The following is a 17,477-nucleotide window of genomic DNA, read 5'->3' as shown; positions in this document are numbered from 1 at the left end:
AGAGAGCACCTGTGTGAGAGAGGAGAGGGGCAGAGGGAGAGAGAGAGAGAGAGAGAGAGAGAGAGAGAGAGAGAATCCCAAACTCAGTGTGGAGCCTGATGTGGGGCTTGATCCCACAACCCTGGGATCATGACCTCAGCCAGAATCAAGAGGCGGACGCTCAACTGACTGAGCCACCCAGGCACACTGTCCCCCTTACTCCCTGCCAACCCAGTGCTTTGCTACTAAAACAGTCCTGCAATATACAGACTTATAGCTTGTATACTTCTGTGAGTATTTTTTTTCATTATTATTTATAAGGTTGATTCCTGGCAGTCAAATTGTTGATTCAAATGTTTTGTGCATTTTAAATATTGATATATATTGCCAAAGCACTCCTCAAAATGGTTGAACATTTCCATCAAAACTGATGCTACTGTTTATTTTCCCACATCCTTACTCTCATGTAGCATTATCAACATTTTCTTGTTTATGACGATCTGAGACACAGTGATATATCATTGTTCTTGTGATTTATATTTCTTTGGTCTTTACTGAGGTCAAGTATGTTCTTTGTGTTTATTGACTTATTACATTTCCCCCCATAAACTGCCTGTTTATATACACTTGGCCCATTTTTACTGTTTCTGATTGATTTGTTTGAGCCCTTTATAAATTAAAGGCATTAGCTCTTTGTCAAGTACTATGCAAACATTTCCCTGAGTTTGTCATCTGTCTTTCTTTTATGCTCAGTTTTCAGGCAGAAGCGTTTCATCCTTATTGAATCAAATTTGTCCATCTTTTTCTTTTTTGGCATCTCAGTTTCATGATTCACACCTAAAGCCTATTAAAGATAATTAAAGGAAAAAATGCACGTATGTTTGCTCTTACTGTTTCTGTAGTTTAACTGTTTGCTTGGTTTTTTCTGCGTTTAGATTTCTGGTGCATCTGGAGTTAATTAGGATGTAAGAAAAAAAAAAAAAAACCTTTAGTGATGATTACCCTTCTCCAGAGGACATTTGTTGAGTATCCTAAAAGATGCCCTTTCTTGTTTTTTAACTTCCATTCAGGGAAGTAGCCTATTTTTTTTTTTTTTGAATTTTTATTTAAATTCTAGTTAGTTAACATACAGTGCAATATTGGTTTCAGGAGTAGAATTCAGCGATTCATCACTTACATACAACACCCAGTGCTCATCACAAGTGCCCTCCTTAGTACACATCACCCATGTAGCCCATCCTCCCTCTCCCATCTCCCTTCTCTATTGTTAAGAGTCTCTTAAGATTTGCTTCCCCTCCCCTCTTTTTTTCCTTCCCATATGTTCATCTGTTTTGTTTCTTAAATTCCACATCGGAGTGAAATCATATGGTATTTGTCTTTCTCTGACTATTTCGCTTAGCATAATACTCTCTAGCTCCAGCCATGTAATTGCAAACGGCAAGATTTCATTCTTTTTGATGGCTGAGTAATATTCCATTTGTGTGTGTGTGTGTGTGTGTGTGTGTGTGTGTGTGTGTGTGTGTATGCCACATCTTTTTTTCCTTAACGTTTATTTATTTTGAGAGAGAGAGAGTGTATGTGTGCGTGAGCAGGAGAGGGGGAGAGAGACAGGGAGAGAAAGAATCTCAAGCAGGCTCTGCACTGTCAGCTCAGAGCCCATTGTGGGGCTTGATCCCACTAACTGTGAGATCATGACCTGAGCAGAAATCAAGAGTCAGATGCTTAATCAACTGAGCCACCCAGGTGCCCCTATATGCCACATCTTGTTTATCCATTCATCGTCGATGGGCATTTGGGCTCTCTTCATAGTTTGGTTATTGTTGATAATGCTGCTATAAGCACTGGGGTGCATGTCATCCTTCAAAACTTTTTGTATCCTTTGGGTAAAATACGTAGTAGTACAATTGCTGGATCATAGGATGGTTCTATTTTTAATTTTTTGAGGAAACTCCATACTGTTCTCCAGAGTGGCTGCACCAGTTTGCATTCCCACCAACAGTACAAGAGGGTTCCCCTTTCTCCACATCCTCGCCAACATCTCTTGCCTGTGTTGTTAATCTTAGCCATTCTGATAGGTGTGAGGTGGTATCTCATTGTGGTTTTGATATGTATTTCCCTGATGATGAGTGATATTGAGCATTTTTTCATGTGTCTGTTAGCCATCTGGATGTCTTCTTTGGACAATGTCTGTTCATGTCTTCTGCCCATTTCTTAACTGGATTATTTGTTTTTTCGGTGTTGAGTTTGATAAATTCCTTACAAATTTTGGATATTTACGCTTTATCAGATATGTCATTTGCAAATATCTTCTCCAATTCTGTAGGCTGCCTTTTAGTTTTGTTGATTATTTCCTTCACTGTGCAGAAGGTTTTTATCGTGATAAGGTCCCAATAGTTCATTTTTTTGCTTTTGTTTCCTTTCATTCCCACGACGGCAGACTATTTTTTTTTTTTAATGATAGCTACTTATTGTGAAGTTAAATGACTTTGTGGTAAAAAACTAGCAAATTAGGGGCACCTGGGTGGCTCAGTCAGTTAAGCATCCGACTTTGGCTCAGGTCATGATCTTGCTGTTTGTGGGTTTGAGCCCTGCATCAGGCTCTGTGCTGACAGTTCAGAGCCTGGAGCCTGCCTTGGATTCTGTGTCTCCCTCTCTCTGCCCTTGCCCTGCTTGTGCTCTCTCTCTCAAAATAAATAAACATTTAAAAAAATTTTTTTAAAAAGATAAGTGAATGAAAGTATATCACTCTAAATTCACTTTTGGCTTCATTTTGCATAGTTGGCAATCTGTGTGTGTACTCTAATGGTCTGCAATTTTTTTATTTGTTTGTGGAAGCAAAGGCTGATCCCTACTTCTCTTAACATCTCCTGATGATCCCACACCCTGGTATCTGACCAATATTTTATTAAAACAGTGTTTTTCAAGCTGCATGAGTCATGTAATCAATTTAGTCAGTCACAGCCAGCATTAAAAAAAAAAAAAATAGAATAGACCAGAAATCAGTTTGGGGGGTGCATATCGTTTTTTAAATATGCATTTCCATGAAGTGGCACAGTTTACATCATTGTCACTTTAGAAAACCATGGAATATTTGTGCTGAAATGCCATGGTTCCATGAAACTATGTGAGAAGAGCCTAGAAAATCCTTGGTGGGCAGGGGCAAGAGTCTGTTTCCAATGCTCTGATGATTTTTGAGGTCATTTGAAGAGGATTCTGCAGATGAGATCTAGAGAAGGTGGTTTTGGCTTTGGGAAGGTCAAGGGAGATTGCAGCTAAGAAGGCTGAAGTTGCAAGAATGAGTGAGAAGCATCAGAGCAACTTAGGAGAAGTTTTTTAAGGGAAAAGATTGAATTTGTTTAATTAATAAGGAAGAATAGTGTTGGCAACAAAAAAGATCACAAATGGGGAGGATGTAAGTGCCTCTTCCGCTCACTCAGCTTTGAACCTGAGTCCAACCAGCTTGTCCTCTTCTTGTAGAATCCTTCTCTAATCCCAGATTCCACATCAGCCCCAAGGGAGTGATCACAGAAGGAGATCAGCTCAACATTAAGTGCACCATTCAAGTGACACACCTGGTGCAGTCATTTCCAGAAATCATAATCCAGAAGGACAAGGCGATTGTAGCACACAAGACACATGGCAATGAGGCCACCTACTCAGTGATGGCCATGGTGGAGCATAGTGGCAACTACACGTGCAAAGTGGAAGCCAGCCGGATATCCAAGGTCAGCAGCATCGTGGTCAACATAACAGGTAGGGCTGCTCCTGGAGGATGTGTGAATATGGTAGACTCAAGCAGCCACTGTGCTGGAATCCAGAATGGCCAATGAGAGCGGATATTTCTGCTCCTGCTTGTCTGAATGAATATACTCAGGTGGGGGCATGGTGCTCAAGGGGAAAAGTCAATGCAGAGTCAGTAAGCAGTTAGCTGTGGTGGTTGAGGGTGCAAGTTCTGACATCAAATCCCAACACTGCCACCCACTACTTCAGTGACCTTAGGTGAATTACTCAGCTTCTCCTTGGCGCAGCTCTATGAGATGGGGATAATGACAGCACTCACCTGTAGGACTGTCTCAATGATGAAATGACATGACTCTGCTAGAAACAGCCTCATACAGAATAAGCACTCTGGGTGAATGTTAGCCAGTGTGTCTGCTATTATATTTATCTTTCCTCTGTGCCAGGCACTATGCTAGATCCCAGACCCAGGTCCTAAGACTGGGTCAGGAGTGAGAAAGCATTAGCAAATTCAAGAACAATAGCAACAATTCCCTTTTGTTGAAAACTCTATGACTGGTTTACATACATTTGCATTTCACGCTCATAACAATGCTGTGAGATAAGGATCATGATTCTGGTTTTATGGGTGTGGAAATTGAGGCTGAGATGTTAGGTAACTCACCCCAGGGATTATAGGGTTACCAAGTGGCAGAACAAGAGTCACCCCAGGCCCATTTGACTTCCAAACCCATGCACTTAAAAGTTCTATTGGACTCCTTTCCCCCTTTCCTGGCTTTACTTCTCTCCATAGCACCTATTACCAAAAAAATATATTCTATCTCTTCCTGTTTATTGTATGTATCCAGGCATTGGAATGCAAGCCTATGAGACTAGGAACGTTACCCATTATATCCAGTGCTATGTCCTTAACACCTAGAATAGAGCCTGGCACATAGTAGGACTTAAATACATATTTGTTGGACGAATGAATGAACATTGGACGACTGTGTTTCAGAGGGCAGAGAGAGTCAGCACTTCGTGGTTGCCATGAGAAGGTATTCATTCATTTCTTCATTTACTGAAAGCCTTCTATGTGTAAAGCACTGAGTGTAGTCACAGGGACAGTCCACAGTATCATAGGAAAGTTGTCAACTACCCAACTGGGTGATTGGCATATGTGTTGGATCCCACTGGTCTATAGTGTGTACTAATAATTTAGTTTATTATTGATAATGATAAATATCTTGATGGTACATGATATTTTTCGCTGATAAGACATGTATTATCTCATTAGAGAAAAGTTTTCAATTCAACATACATTGAGTACCATCCGCATGCTGGGCAACTTATTGGGGATAGACAGCTGCCTAAGGTCAGGCTTTGCTCCTGACAAACTCACAGACATAAATAGACTATTTGAATGCAATGCAATGAGCAAGTACAACCAAGGGATGGACATACTACTGTGAGAGCAACAGGGACCATGTGGCGGACCAACTGATGGTTGCATCAGCCAGAGCAGCATCTTTACCCCTCAGGCCAGGCTACTTTAGGAAAGCATAAAGCATCATTGGACCCTAGGATACTACTGTTGTAGGTGATCACCTACCCCCAGAAGTCTGTATCGGGTGGGGTATACAAGCCATTCAGTAGATCAGTCTCCCTGGCCCAAGATAACAGAGTGTTACACACAGCCTGCCCTTTCTGTCCTTTTAGCCTGAGTGCTCTGTGATCCTGAACTGTGCCCTTTCCACCCAGAGCTAACTGAGCCACACCAGGGCTGGCAGGCAAGTACCCTCATGTTCAAGTTCCACCAGGCCTTTGGAAAGGTCTCCAGGCCCACTGATGCATCTAGTGATCCATGCCCCCCTGTTGCCATCAAGCTTCACTGTCAATGGCTCTATTGAGTGATGTTAGCAGCTCACAATAGATTTATCAAAATAGAAGTCATTGAATTAGTCATTTGTCTTTGGATAGAAAAGACACCTTCATCCCCCCACTGTCTACCTTTTCAGATCTGTTCTGTCACCAGGTGTTGTAGGTCTTTCAGCTCTGTTCTGTCTTCTTGTCTCGGTAATCACACCCTAACACTGGCCCTCACACCAGGATTACCTATTGCAGGGGTTTCCTGGAGTATCTCTGTTCCAGTTCATTCTTCAACCAGCTATAGGAGAAGCCCTCCTAATATGATCCCTATTTGACATCACTGTTCATGAGCTTCAACCCTGAATGGTCATGATCCTTCACTTTGACCCCATCCCCTTCCCAATGTCCCTCCCACTCTCCCTGGGCCACTCTTTCCCCTCGGCCACTGAAAAACTTCTGTTGTCCTTAAAGACCAAACCCCAGATCTCCCTCGGGGGTCCCCCAGGACAGTTCCATGGTCACACCTTAGTTCCTATCACACTCGGTTTCCATCTTTATGTCAGTAGTCACTACAAAGGTCTAGAGTCTGCCATCACCACTTTGGGTAAGCTCTTGAAGGACCAGATCTGTGGCTCAATTCACCTTACATCATTGACACTTAGCACAGACTGGCACGTTGGAGGAGCTCAGTAAGTGTTCATTCAACAAGTGAATAAAAGACTAATTCTTATTAGTCTACGTGATGGTCCTGCTGGTCTGTTACATTACCTGCAAATGGATCATTTACAAGTGGACTATTATTTCCTTACATTTCATTCCTACAAACCATCTTGCACCTACTTCTGAAAGATGGTTTCTATTTTTCACATTTTCGTTTACATATTTTTAAATAGTGAGTCATTGCTTTGGAATTTTTTTGCTAAGTGATTTTTTTCACATTTTTTGGTATCTGCCCACTGGGATTGTAAAGGCTTTTAGGATGTCAGTTTCTTTGGTTTCTTTTTCCCATTCCTAAACTAGAGCTTTTGATGGTGCTAGGAAAACAGATAAGTCAATGCTTATGTGGAAGGAAGGATGGAATGTGTCTTAATAAAACATAGATTAATTATTGGACTACCACCTTACTTGAAGTTTTATTTTATCCCTTGTTGAGGAAACTAGGAAGGCATTGGGGATTGATTTTGATGGAAATAACTCCTATAGATAGCTACTTAACATCAATGACAATGACAGTGTTGATTTGTACCTCCCAAAAACCTGTATGGCAGGTAAATTTAGAACCAAATGTAGAATTTGATTCCCTGACTCCTGGCTGCACTCTCAAGCCTCTAGCCCAAGAAGCTTTCCAAAGAGGGACTTTGGGTCTCAGTTCCTTTCTCAATATGAAGATAGTTTCAAAAATTACTGACTTCGTCCTTCTGCATCACAGGGAATAATCTTGAAGCCAGCGTGCATTTGCTTACATGAAGGACCACTGCACAGTGGTTAAGTAGTTCATTAGTAATTTTCCAGTAGCTGAAATTAAAAACATAGTCCATGACTATGAAATCTTGATGTATTTCAGGGAATATTCAAATAAGATGACAAGACTTCTTAAAAGTCAGCTTCTGTCTTTATTGCTGTCGACATCCAACCTCAACTATGGTGCTAGTGACTCCTTAAAGTGGCATAGAATGTTACAGCTTACAAAGTACGCAACCTCAGGTGTTATCTTCTCTGTGGGAAGTGCTAGAGGGATGGTGACCAGCTGCCACTTCTCCCCAACCTCATGCTCTCTGCATCAAGCCTGCACTTCATCCTTCTTGCTCCCAGTCCAGGCTCTCAGTCCCATCCATTCTCCCTCCAGATATCTCCCTATAACACACATCTGATGTCATTCCCCCAAGCCAAACTCTCCATGGTTCCCATTGCCCCAGGATACAATTCACACTTGTTTAGATGGTTCTCAAGGTTCTTCAAGATCTATAGGTCTTCCTCTGGCCGCTTCTACTCCCACTAAGTTCCAGGACTTTCAGGTGCTCCAACTTCCTGCCAGGACTTGCATTGGCTCTTCTCTCTGCTTAGAACACTCCCTGTTTGCCTGGATAGTTCCTGTAAGAGTCCTTTCCTGATTCCCCGAGCCTAAGTTCAGCTATCCCCTCCATGGGCTCTCCTGCAGATAACCATGTCTGAATCACCCACTAAACATAAGCACTTGGAAGTCAGGGACTTTTTTTTTTTTCACAGCTATCTCTGATGCCAAGCAAGGTACCCAGTACAGAGAAAGTGTGTACTAAATACTTATGAAATAAAGCATATGAGTGAATGAATACCTGGGTGGATGCATGAATCATCACTGCTGCATTACACAGTGAAAAACTTTTCTAATTCATTTTTATGAAATAAATTGGATTAACAAGGGTAGAAAACCTGCCATTGCAATCCCAGGCAAAGAATGAACTCTAACTCTTGAATTGTGTGATTATCGGGTTTCATGAGAAGCTAAAGAGAAATTTCTGCAGCAAGTTTGGGGATTGGCTCTGACAAAAGCAGCTGGGTCAAGGGTCTCTCTGGAAGGGGGCTGCGGGAGTGGTGCCCGGAAACGTCTCACCTCCTTCTACTCACTGGTCTTCTAGAGCTGTTTTCCAAGCCGAAGCTGGAATCTTCCGCCACCCGCCTAGATCACGGTGAAAGCCTGAACCTGTGGTGCTCCATTCCAGGAGCACCTCCAGCCAACTTTACCATCCAGAAGGAAAACACGATTGTGTCACTGTCTCAAAATTTCACCAAGATAGCCTCAGAGAGGGACAGAGGGACATACACCTGCAATGCAGGCATTGGCAAGGTGGTCAAGAAAAGCAATGCAGTCCAGATAACTGTGTGTGGTGAGTACATCCTCGCTGGCTCAGAGAGTCTTGGGGTGGAATGGGAGAAAGGCAATTTATCACCAGCTGCCACCCTCTCCAGTCTGAAGGCAGATCAGACTGAGACAGGGTAACAACTTTAGGGTAAGAGGAAGCAGTGATATCAAGAGACCAAATAAGTGTGTATTCCTTCTTGGAGGACAGGAAAGAGGCGGTACAAAGAAAATGTTGGCAAAAATCAAGTTCATGGCTTTATTGTGGCTGCATGCTGTTGATGGGGCTGAGTTGGCAAGATTCTGGCTGCTGGAACAGGCACCCTCTAAAAGGTCAGGGAGGAATCACTGCTTACTCAACACTAACTTTTAGGATCTCAATTCCATATCCTGATCCATATCCTGGCTGACCAGCAGGGCTGGGACTCCTGGTGGGCCGAACATAGGTACCAGAACCACCTACGGCCATGCTTCTCAGAGTGACTGTGCATGCAAGACCCAGTTAGAACGCAGGTCCGGTTGGAGCCAGATTCCACATCTCTAACTAGATAGAGCCTTGGGGATGCTGGGTCCTGGACCACCCTCTGAGTAGAGGGGTCTAAGTGAATGGAGAGCTCTGGTCAAGCTGTCACAGGCTCTGTTGTTATTCAGTCACTGTCCTTCAGTTTACCCTGTGGCTGTGGTTTTAGCCAGCCAAGATTTTAGTCTCAACTCAATGAGGATTGTAGTCTATTGTCAACTCTCTCATCATGGAAATCCAAAGGAAATAATGCAAGAGACAAATGTGGGCCATTACATTTTCATTTTCTCTGTTGTTCTTGGAAGGAGGTCATTTCGTTTTATAAGCTTTATAAATAAGTGAACTTCTAAATAAGGACCTAGTAGAATTCTTGCTTCTTGGGGCATGCAGTTTATGATCAGGAGAGGCTGAGGCACTGAGGATTTGTTTTCAAATAAAATCTGTTTGGTACTTGTTATATTTTTAATGCATTTCCTTATATCTTTTCTCAATATAACTGCCACAACATATGGATGTGTGTGCATGTGAGATGCATGGAAATATAAAAACGTATTTATTTATTTATTTATTTTTTATATTTTATTTTTGAGACAGAGAGAGGCAGAGCATGAATGGGGGAGGGTCAGAGACAGAGGGAGACACAGAATCTGAAACAGGCTCCAGGCTCTGAGCTGTCAGCACAGAGCCCGGCGCGGGGCTCGAACTCACAGACCGCGAGATCATGACCTGAGCTGAAGTCGGCCGCTTAACCAACTGAGCTACGCAGGTGCCCCTATAAAAACGTATTTAGAGGGATGTCATGTTTTTCTTGAACTTGTGTCATCCCTTTTTATTGATAGCATTCATTTTCCCCCTCCGTCCTCATCTCACACACACACACACACATTACTTGCCAATCTTAAAGGAGTCCTATAAATGTAGATAAGGCAGGTAGGCATTTAAAATTATAGTAAATGCGCCTAGGGGGGCGCCTAGGTGGCTCAGTTGGTTGAGCATCCGACTTTGGCTCAGGTCATGATCTCAAGGTTCATGAGTTCGAGCTTCACATTGGTTGTCTGCTGTCATCACAGAACCCACTTCTGATCCTCTGTCTCCCTCTCTCTCTGCCCCTCACCTGCTCATGCTGTCTCTCTCAAATAAATAAATAAACTTAAATAAAATAAAATAAATTATAGTAATGTTAGAGTTTGGAGAAGGACCCTCTTAGGCTGGATGTTTTGTTTCTGCTTTCAGTCGTCATTCAGGTTGTCTCTCTCTCTTTCGTTCTAGAAATGCTCTCCAAGCCCAGGATTTTTTATGACTCCGGCCCTGAGGTGATAAAAGGACAGACCATAGCAGTCAGTTGCCAGTCCGTAAATGGAACCGCACCTATTAGCTATCACCTTGTAAAAGCAAATAGCATTTTGGAGAGTTGTAACATGGACTCCAATGAGCCTGCGGTATTCAAAGACAAGCCAACAAAAGATGTAGAATACCAATGTATCGCAGATAATTGTCATTCCCATACTGAAATGATCAGTGAAGTTCTGCGGGTCAAGGTGATAGGTAAGTTGCATGATCTTGAGTTCAAGCCCCACATTGGTCTGTGTGCTGTCAACGCAGAGCCCACTTCAGATCCTCTGTCTCTCTTTTTCTGCTCCTCCCCCCTCACGCTCTTTTAAAAATAAATAAACATTAAAAGAAGAAGAAGAAGAAGAAGAAGAAGAAGAAGAAGAAGAAGAAGACGACGACAAAAAGAAAAAGCTAATGCAGAATGCCAAGTGAAATTGTTGGTTTAAACTGGGTCAGCATGAGTGGCTGACATTTACTGACCCCGACTATGTGCCCACCCCTGTGTGAAGTGTTGTAGTAAATTATCCTCATTAATACTTACAATAGCCATGAAAGGCCCATGATCATTATCCTTGTTTTATGATGAGACAACTAAGGCTTAGGACAAACAGCTGGTGGGCAATGGGGCTGGGAATTAAGGCCAGGCAGCGTGGCTCCCGAAGCTGGCTTGCCACCACCCCTTTGTACTTATCAGGAGAGATGCTGTCGAATCAGGCTGCACCCTCTGGGATCTGCCTTTGTGGTGGAACCCCACCCTCCCATCCGGGGCCTGGTCCTCCCTTTTTGTGGGAGCAGCAGCTCCGTGGTCTAGTGACCCACTGTACTCTTCAGGGAGGTGATTCATGGTCAGATGCCAGTGTGCCGACCAGTCAATTCTCACACCGATAGGAAGGTCTACTTGGGAAGACAATTGAGGATCAAAATTTTAGTAATTAAACATGGAAAAGATATAGGGAAGGACATCGAGTTCTGCTTGGATCTGCTGGGAATGAGAGGCCGGCACGACTTCCAGGTGGAAATGCCCAGGTCAAAATCCAGACCTGGAATTCAGGGGAGTAATTGGACTAGAGCTATATATTTAGGCATTAAATGCCACATGTTTACGTGTTAAATGCACAAACAGAAGCTATAATGTGGGTGAAATCACCAGAAAGGAGAATGGAGATGGAAAGCTGAGGACTGAATTTTGCAGAAAGTCCATATTTAAGGAGCAAAAGGAAGAAAAACTAGTGAAAAAAGAGGGAGTGACCGGTGGGAAGGTAAGAGAATCTGGGCAGTGAGACATCATCGAAGCCCCAGAAGAAGCTGGGTAGCAGTTGAGGCCACAGGTGGGAAGGTTAGATGGGAGCCTATTAAAGGCTGGATTTAATCTGCTGGAGACTCAGGGATGGGCTAGTCAGGGGATTGGTGACCTTTGGGGTTTCTTCAAAACCAGAGATAGAGGGCAGTTTCCGAAGCAGAGGACTGAAAGTCAGATGTCAGGAGTAGCGAGAATGTGGGAAAACGAGGAAGTGAGAATGATTGGTTTAGAACATATATAAAAGGAAAAGGAGAAAACCAAGAATAACTAAAGGTGGTGGATCAAGATTATTTGTTCATAAGATCTGGAAATGCCATGCATCTTTGTAAGCACAGGGAGGGAAATCTCTCTTTCTCTCTCTCTCTCTCTCTCTCTCTCTCTCTCTCTCTCTCTCTCTCTCTCTCATACACACTCACACAGAATAAAAATCAACAGGACACAGAGGTTAATCATATCTTCAGGCTAAGTGTGGAGTAATACTTGAGGTGCTAAGTGAGGGGATGCATCCAGAGCATCTTGTGTTTAAAAAACACGTGGGGACAGGAGGCATCTGTTGCTGCCCTTATGGGCTAAGGGGGAGGAGAGGCTCTGAAGAATGTGGGATTGATGGGGCAGGGAGGGTGGTGGGAATGAACTGAGTAAAAGGCAGGATCCCAGTCTTGGTCACAGTGCAGCAACAGGACAGCCATGGGCAGTGCTGTGTCATGTTCATTCCCTTGTGACTCCCCCGGTTCTCAGTGCTGTCCCTTTCTCTGCCTTTCAGCCCCCGTGGATCAGGTCAAGCTCACTATCCTGCTGAATGAAGAGGTGGAGTCTGGGAAGGAGGTTGTGCTTCGGTGCTCCGTGAATGATGCCTCTGGTCCCATCACCTACAGGTTTTACAGAGAAAAGGAGGGCAGTCCCTTCTACCAGATCATTTCAAATGATACCTATGCCATTTGGCACAAGGACAAGGCTAGCAAGGAACATGAGGGACAATATTACTGCACAGCCTTCAACAGAGCCAACCTTGTTAAAAGCAATCCCCAAAGCAACATACTGACAGTCAGAGGTGAGTCAGGGTCTCAACAGTGAGATATAGTGTGGTTTCCAAGAGCGAAACCAAAGTCTCACCCCTTGTAAGAGGAAATGGGTGGCTGTTTAGCTCATTTCACTGAGGGTTGAGAGACCAATGTTCTCAAGGTTCTTTTATTGCAAGTGACAGACATGCACCCAAATGAAATATAGAAGAGGAATTGGTTATTATAAAAATTAGAAATTTCTCATATAATCGTAACTCCAAATTCTTGGCAGAGAGATATCAACTGGCCTGTCTTGGGTCAAATGTCCACCCATGGACCACCTGTGGCCAAGAGGATTGGGTCATGCAGAAGGGACATAGTTTCAGGAGCCCACCAATGTGGGTAGAGGTGGCTTCCTAGTGAAGGAGAAGGGATGACTAGACCCCCAAAAAGTAATCTACTTCAGTCCAATGGTCCTTTAAGACCATAGCTGTAGCAAAAACCAAACCAAAAAAAAAAAAAAAAACAAGAAAACAAACAAAAAACAACATTTCTGCACCAGCTATGAACACAAGAGTTCTTTGGAGGTAGATGCTCATGTAAGATGCTGGTTACAAGGACTATAAAATTCAGTCTTATTTGTTGCTTAAATTTGATATTATTTCTTGTTGACAGAGGAAAAACCTGTGTGTGTGTGTGTGTGTGTGTGCGCGTGTGTGCGTGTGTGTGTTTCTTCATTTCCAGTCTTTCTTGCCCCATGGAAGAAAGGACTTATTGCCGTGGTTGTCATCGGAGTGATAATTGCCACCTTGATACTTGGAGCCAGATGCTGTTTTCTGAAGAAAGCCAAGGGTAAGTACAATTCTTTCACTGCATTCTGGCAGGTCGCCCTGGCAAGGAAACTGGCCATGGATGTGAAATGCTTCAGCTTCATGGAGAGCTGGTGCTCTGCCCCAGCGGGAACTGAGGAGACAATTGTTTTTCTCCGGGGGGGGGGGGGGGGTCACCTTGATAACCAAAGATTTGAGCTACAAAGCTTTTATTGCCCCTTGGATTTAGCTAGGCACACATGAATGCAATGGTTCTTCTAGTTGGACAACCCAGAAAAGATGAATCTGGAAGATTGCATCTACATGTGATCAGAAGAAGCTGTTTCTGTGGATTTGGCCACACCTAGTCCTGCAGTTGGTAGAGTGGGTTGTGAGTGCTATGGAGACACGCCCCCCCCCCAATGCCTCCCAATTAATCTGCCACTTGTGCCATGATTTCTACCCTGTGCTTGAGGTTAACCATGCACGGAAGGGAAGCCAGGATCACCCACTGACCCTCAGAAATCAGAGTCAGCTAGCCTGAACTCAAGGAAAAGGGCACAGTCCCAGTAAATTCTGCAAAAATGTTTGTGGAGTAAGGCTACCTGGGATGGGTGGGGGCAGATGGATGAGGTGGGGCCCTGGGCTTTTTCTGGAGCAAGAAAGTTGCCACCCTTCTGGGAAGACGGGCTCCAGAACCAACCCCTTCCTAAGGTTGACCCTGGCCTTGGTCTCAGGCCAGCTTGGAATTAAAAGCAGAAGGATTGACGTCACTTTTACTTTTTGAAATCTTCTTGAATCAAAGCGATAATTGCCTGTGTATCTGGCTTATCTGGTTCCTTTATCATTATCTTCATCTCAATCACATTCCACTAAGGAAAATCGCTCCTGGCTAAAACAGTCAAAATGTCATATTCCTGAAGGAAATGTGAAATCTCTCAGTATAAGAGCAAGAAAAGACTTACTTTGTTTATTTGTTTATTTTCTTCTCTTTTAAAGGCAGGAACAGATTTGGCTTTCTTTTCTCTTTTTATGGGTATTCAGCCTTCAAGAAAGTCAAATATGGTCAAGATGAGTGTTCCTATCTGGTCTGGACATGGCTATTTTATACTGACTTTGGATTTTCTCTTTCTCTTTTAAAGCCAAGCAGACGCCAGTGGAGATGGCCAGGTCAGTGTGCGTATTTGGAAGAGACGCGGGTGGCTCTGTAGACATGTGGAAACTGTAGGGAAATTCTGGTCATCAGGAATTTTTTCTTGGGAAACTCAGAAAAATAAGGTCTTAGGTGTGAGTAGTGGAGGTGCGCGTGCGTGCGCGTGTGTGTGTGTGTACGTGTGTGCATGCGTGTGTGTTTGTCTCCGTGGAAGATTGCCAATCGCCCTTCCCTGGGAAAGAATGGCCTTATTCTGAGGCCATGTCCTTCCGACACTCTTACCTGTCAAATCCCCTTTTCCTTATGAAATTATACTGACAGTAGAGGGAATTTTTAGAATTTACTTTCTTGGTAAAATAGAGTTGGCCTAAAAAAAAAAAGGTTGTAATCATTTTACTGTTTTTGAAACCTCAAATCTAAAAGTGTGGAAATGATAGCTCTGATGGTTCTGAAGAAAAACAGTAGCACAGGCTGAAGAACTCAGAGGGTTGGGATTCGCCTGATAAAGGCTGCCTGCAGTTCAGGTTCCCCTTGGCGCCGACATTTATTTTAACGGCGAACAGTTTTTGTCAAATAATCTTAGAGCTGAAAACAATGTTAGCTTTCCACAGGAGAGGGTAAAGTTTTTGTAACTGCAGAAAACTCTTTAAAAAAGAAAAGAAAAAGAAAACTCTTCCTGGTTTTCTCATGATCTTTCCTTGGTTATTTTATTAGTTTGAAGTTAGAGCCAAAAAAAAAAAAAAAGTCATCTATTCTTTACTTTTTAAATTTCATTTTAAGGCCAGCAGCGCCACTTCTGAATTCCAGCAATGAGAAGATGTTGTCAGATCCCGATACCGAAGCCAACAGACATTACGGTACAGTCTTGGTTTCCCGCAGTTGCTAAGCGTTTTCCCCAGCTGGCTACACACTCCCCTACCAGTCTTAGAAGCAGAATGTGTAGGTAATGGGGTTCAAGTTGGAAGGGAAGCCCTGTCCTCAAGCAGGGGCACTTAATCCAATCAGTCATGGAAGGGTGAGTTGATAAATAAACCCAAAACTTCGGAAGATAGGCAGAACATTTTATCCTAATTTTACCACCTTCTAAACATCCCAGGGAATGTGGAGGATAATTGTAATGCCGTGGATACCCATCCTGGGTTATCTTCCAAAACTTTGAACAGTGCCCAAGTATAATCATTATCCTTTTGTTAGAGAAGAGACCAGTTACCAAATTAGGGCACTGGTAAAACACCTTCTCGGATGGAATTGTTTATTACAAGCACAAGATGGAATTGTTTATTACAAGCACAAGACAGTTTCCTTTCAAACTTTGCCACAATTAATTAAAGTATTTCTCAGATAGTGGAGGCATTAAAAAAAAATGTTACAATAAAGGAATGCATGCTTAGAGGCTGAGTGAAAGGTTGAAAGCTCAGTAGGGTGGGGAGCCAATCCCTGGAGTTCTTAATCCCATTAAGTCTAGGAGAAAATTGCTCAAGCCTTTGAAGAAGGGCCCAGCCACTTCCCAGAGGGGGGTATAATTATATCACGCAAGACATCCTGTCCCAGACCACGTTGGGGCAGTTTTCTTTATCAGCAGGTCTGAGAATAGAATGCTCATGTTCTTTTCTAATTGTGTAAGTGTTTCACAAGAATGAGAATTTTAGGTAGGATATGCCTTTCACAGGGCATACTTGAGAAACATGTTTTAAGAATTGAGCAATTCTTATAGTACCAAATCAAACCTTTAAAAAGTCAATAAAACGGCCTGGTTGGCTCAATCGTAGAGCATGCAACTCTTAACCTCAGGGTCATGAGTTCAAGCCCCACATGGGACGTGGAGCCTACTAATTAATAATCAAACAAACAAACAAATAAATGGAAGAACCTGGGAAACTGTATTCCTGAAGGCCATCAAATAGAACAGGAACGAAAGAAAGCACAAAATGTGAGACAATCCTTACTAGAAAGTGAATAAAACATTTGCAATAGCAAAAGTAATGGGCCAATAAAGAGAGAAATAGGCAAATATATCATTTAAGAAACTACATACAGAAACATTTGGTGAATATTTAGTAAAAAGTAATCCAGTGTTATAGAGAAAATACCTTTGTGTGGTTTAAGGGGGATTCTTTTGGTGATTTATACTATTTACACATAAATACATAGACACTTTAAATTAAATGCTAAGAGGTATATTAAAATAGGATTTTCCCCCAAATTTCCAAAATGCAAGAAATGCTCTAATTCTTATATTGTCTCTGCATGGATTATTTCACTTTATAAAATATTTTAATAATCACAATAAGTAATTAGTTTTAATACATAATGGAAAATCATATGTTCTTCAGAAGTATTATTTATAACATCCGTAAGAATTATTATTATGTTTTTATTCTTGAGAGAGCATGTAAGCAGGGGAGAGGGAGGGAGAGAGAGAATCCCAAGCAGGTTCTTCACTGTCCGCGTGGAGCCCTGCGCGGGGCTTGAACTCACAAACTGTGAGATCGTGACTTGAGCTGAAATTAAGAGTCAGACACCTAACCGACGGAGCCACCCAGGTACCCTGAGAATTATTTTTAATAAAGAATAACTTGATTTAAAAAAATGTTAAAAAATTTTTTTACACACCGAGGTGGCAGCCTGAAGTTACCGTAATTTTTTAAACCGTGTTCTCATGCATTCAGTCCTCCGGGTGGAGCAGGCGAGTTCGCTAGTTTCTGATTATGGACCCCTTCCTTTAGAATTAAGCTTAACCTCAGGGCCCCTGGGTGGCTCAATCGGTTAAGCTTTGGACTTCGGCTCGGGTCACAATCTGCTGATCTGTGAGTTCGAGCCCCGCACCTGGCTCTGTGCTGACAGCTCAGAGCCTGGAACCTGCTTCTGATTCTCTGTCTCCTTCTCTCTTTGCCCCTCCCCCACTCACACTCTGTCTCTCTCTCTCTCAGAAGTAATAAACAAACAAAAAAGGAATTTAGC

The 17,477-nt window shown here is 42.8% G+C and overlaps 1 protein-coding gene across 7 annotated transcripts in view; it reads left to right on the top strand.

The window, feature by feature from the left end:
• Positions 1–17,477, top strand: part of PECAM1 (platelet and endothelial cell adhesion molecule 1) — a 74,791-nt gene that overhangs the window by 32,458 nt on the left and 24,856 nt on the right. For all 7 annotated transcript variants that reach the window (XM_045044140.1, XM_045044141.1, XM_006940496.5 and 4 more), the window contains 7 exons: positions 3,457–3,732; positions 8,181–8,429; positions 10,191–10,466; positions 12,317–12,604; positions 13,299–13,406; positions 14,506–14,533; positions 15,297–15,373. In XM_045044140.1, coding sequence (XP_044900075.1) covers positions 3,457–3,732; positions 8,181–8,429; positions 10,191–10,466; positions 12,317–12,604; positions 13,299–13,406; positions 14,506–14,533; positions 15,297–15,373 — 1,302 coding nt within the window. The remainder of the gene's footprint in view (positions 1–3,456; positions 3,733–8,180; positions 8,430–10,190; positions 10,467–12,316; positions 12,605–13,298; positions 13,407–14,505; positions 14,534–15,296; positions 15,374–17,477) is intronic.

Source organism: Felis catus, chromosome E1, assembly GCF_018350175.1.
Source record: "Felis catus isolate Fca126 chromosome E1, F.catus_Fca126_mat1.0, whole genome shotgun sequence".
Lineage (NCBI taxonomy): Eukaryota > Metazoa > Chordata > Mammalia > Carnivora > Felidae > Felis > Felis catus.
The sequence above is the reverse complement of the archived record's forward strand: the minus strand, read 5'-3'. Positions and strand labels throughout refer to the sequence as shown.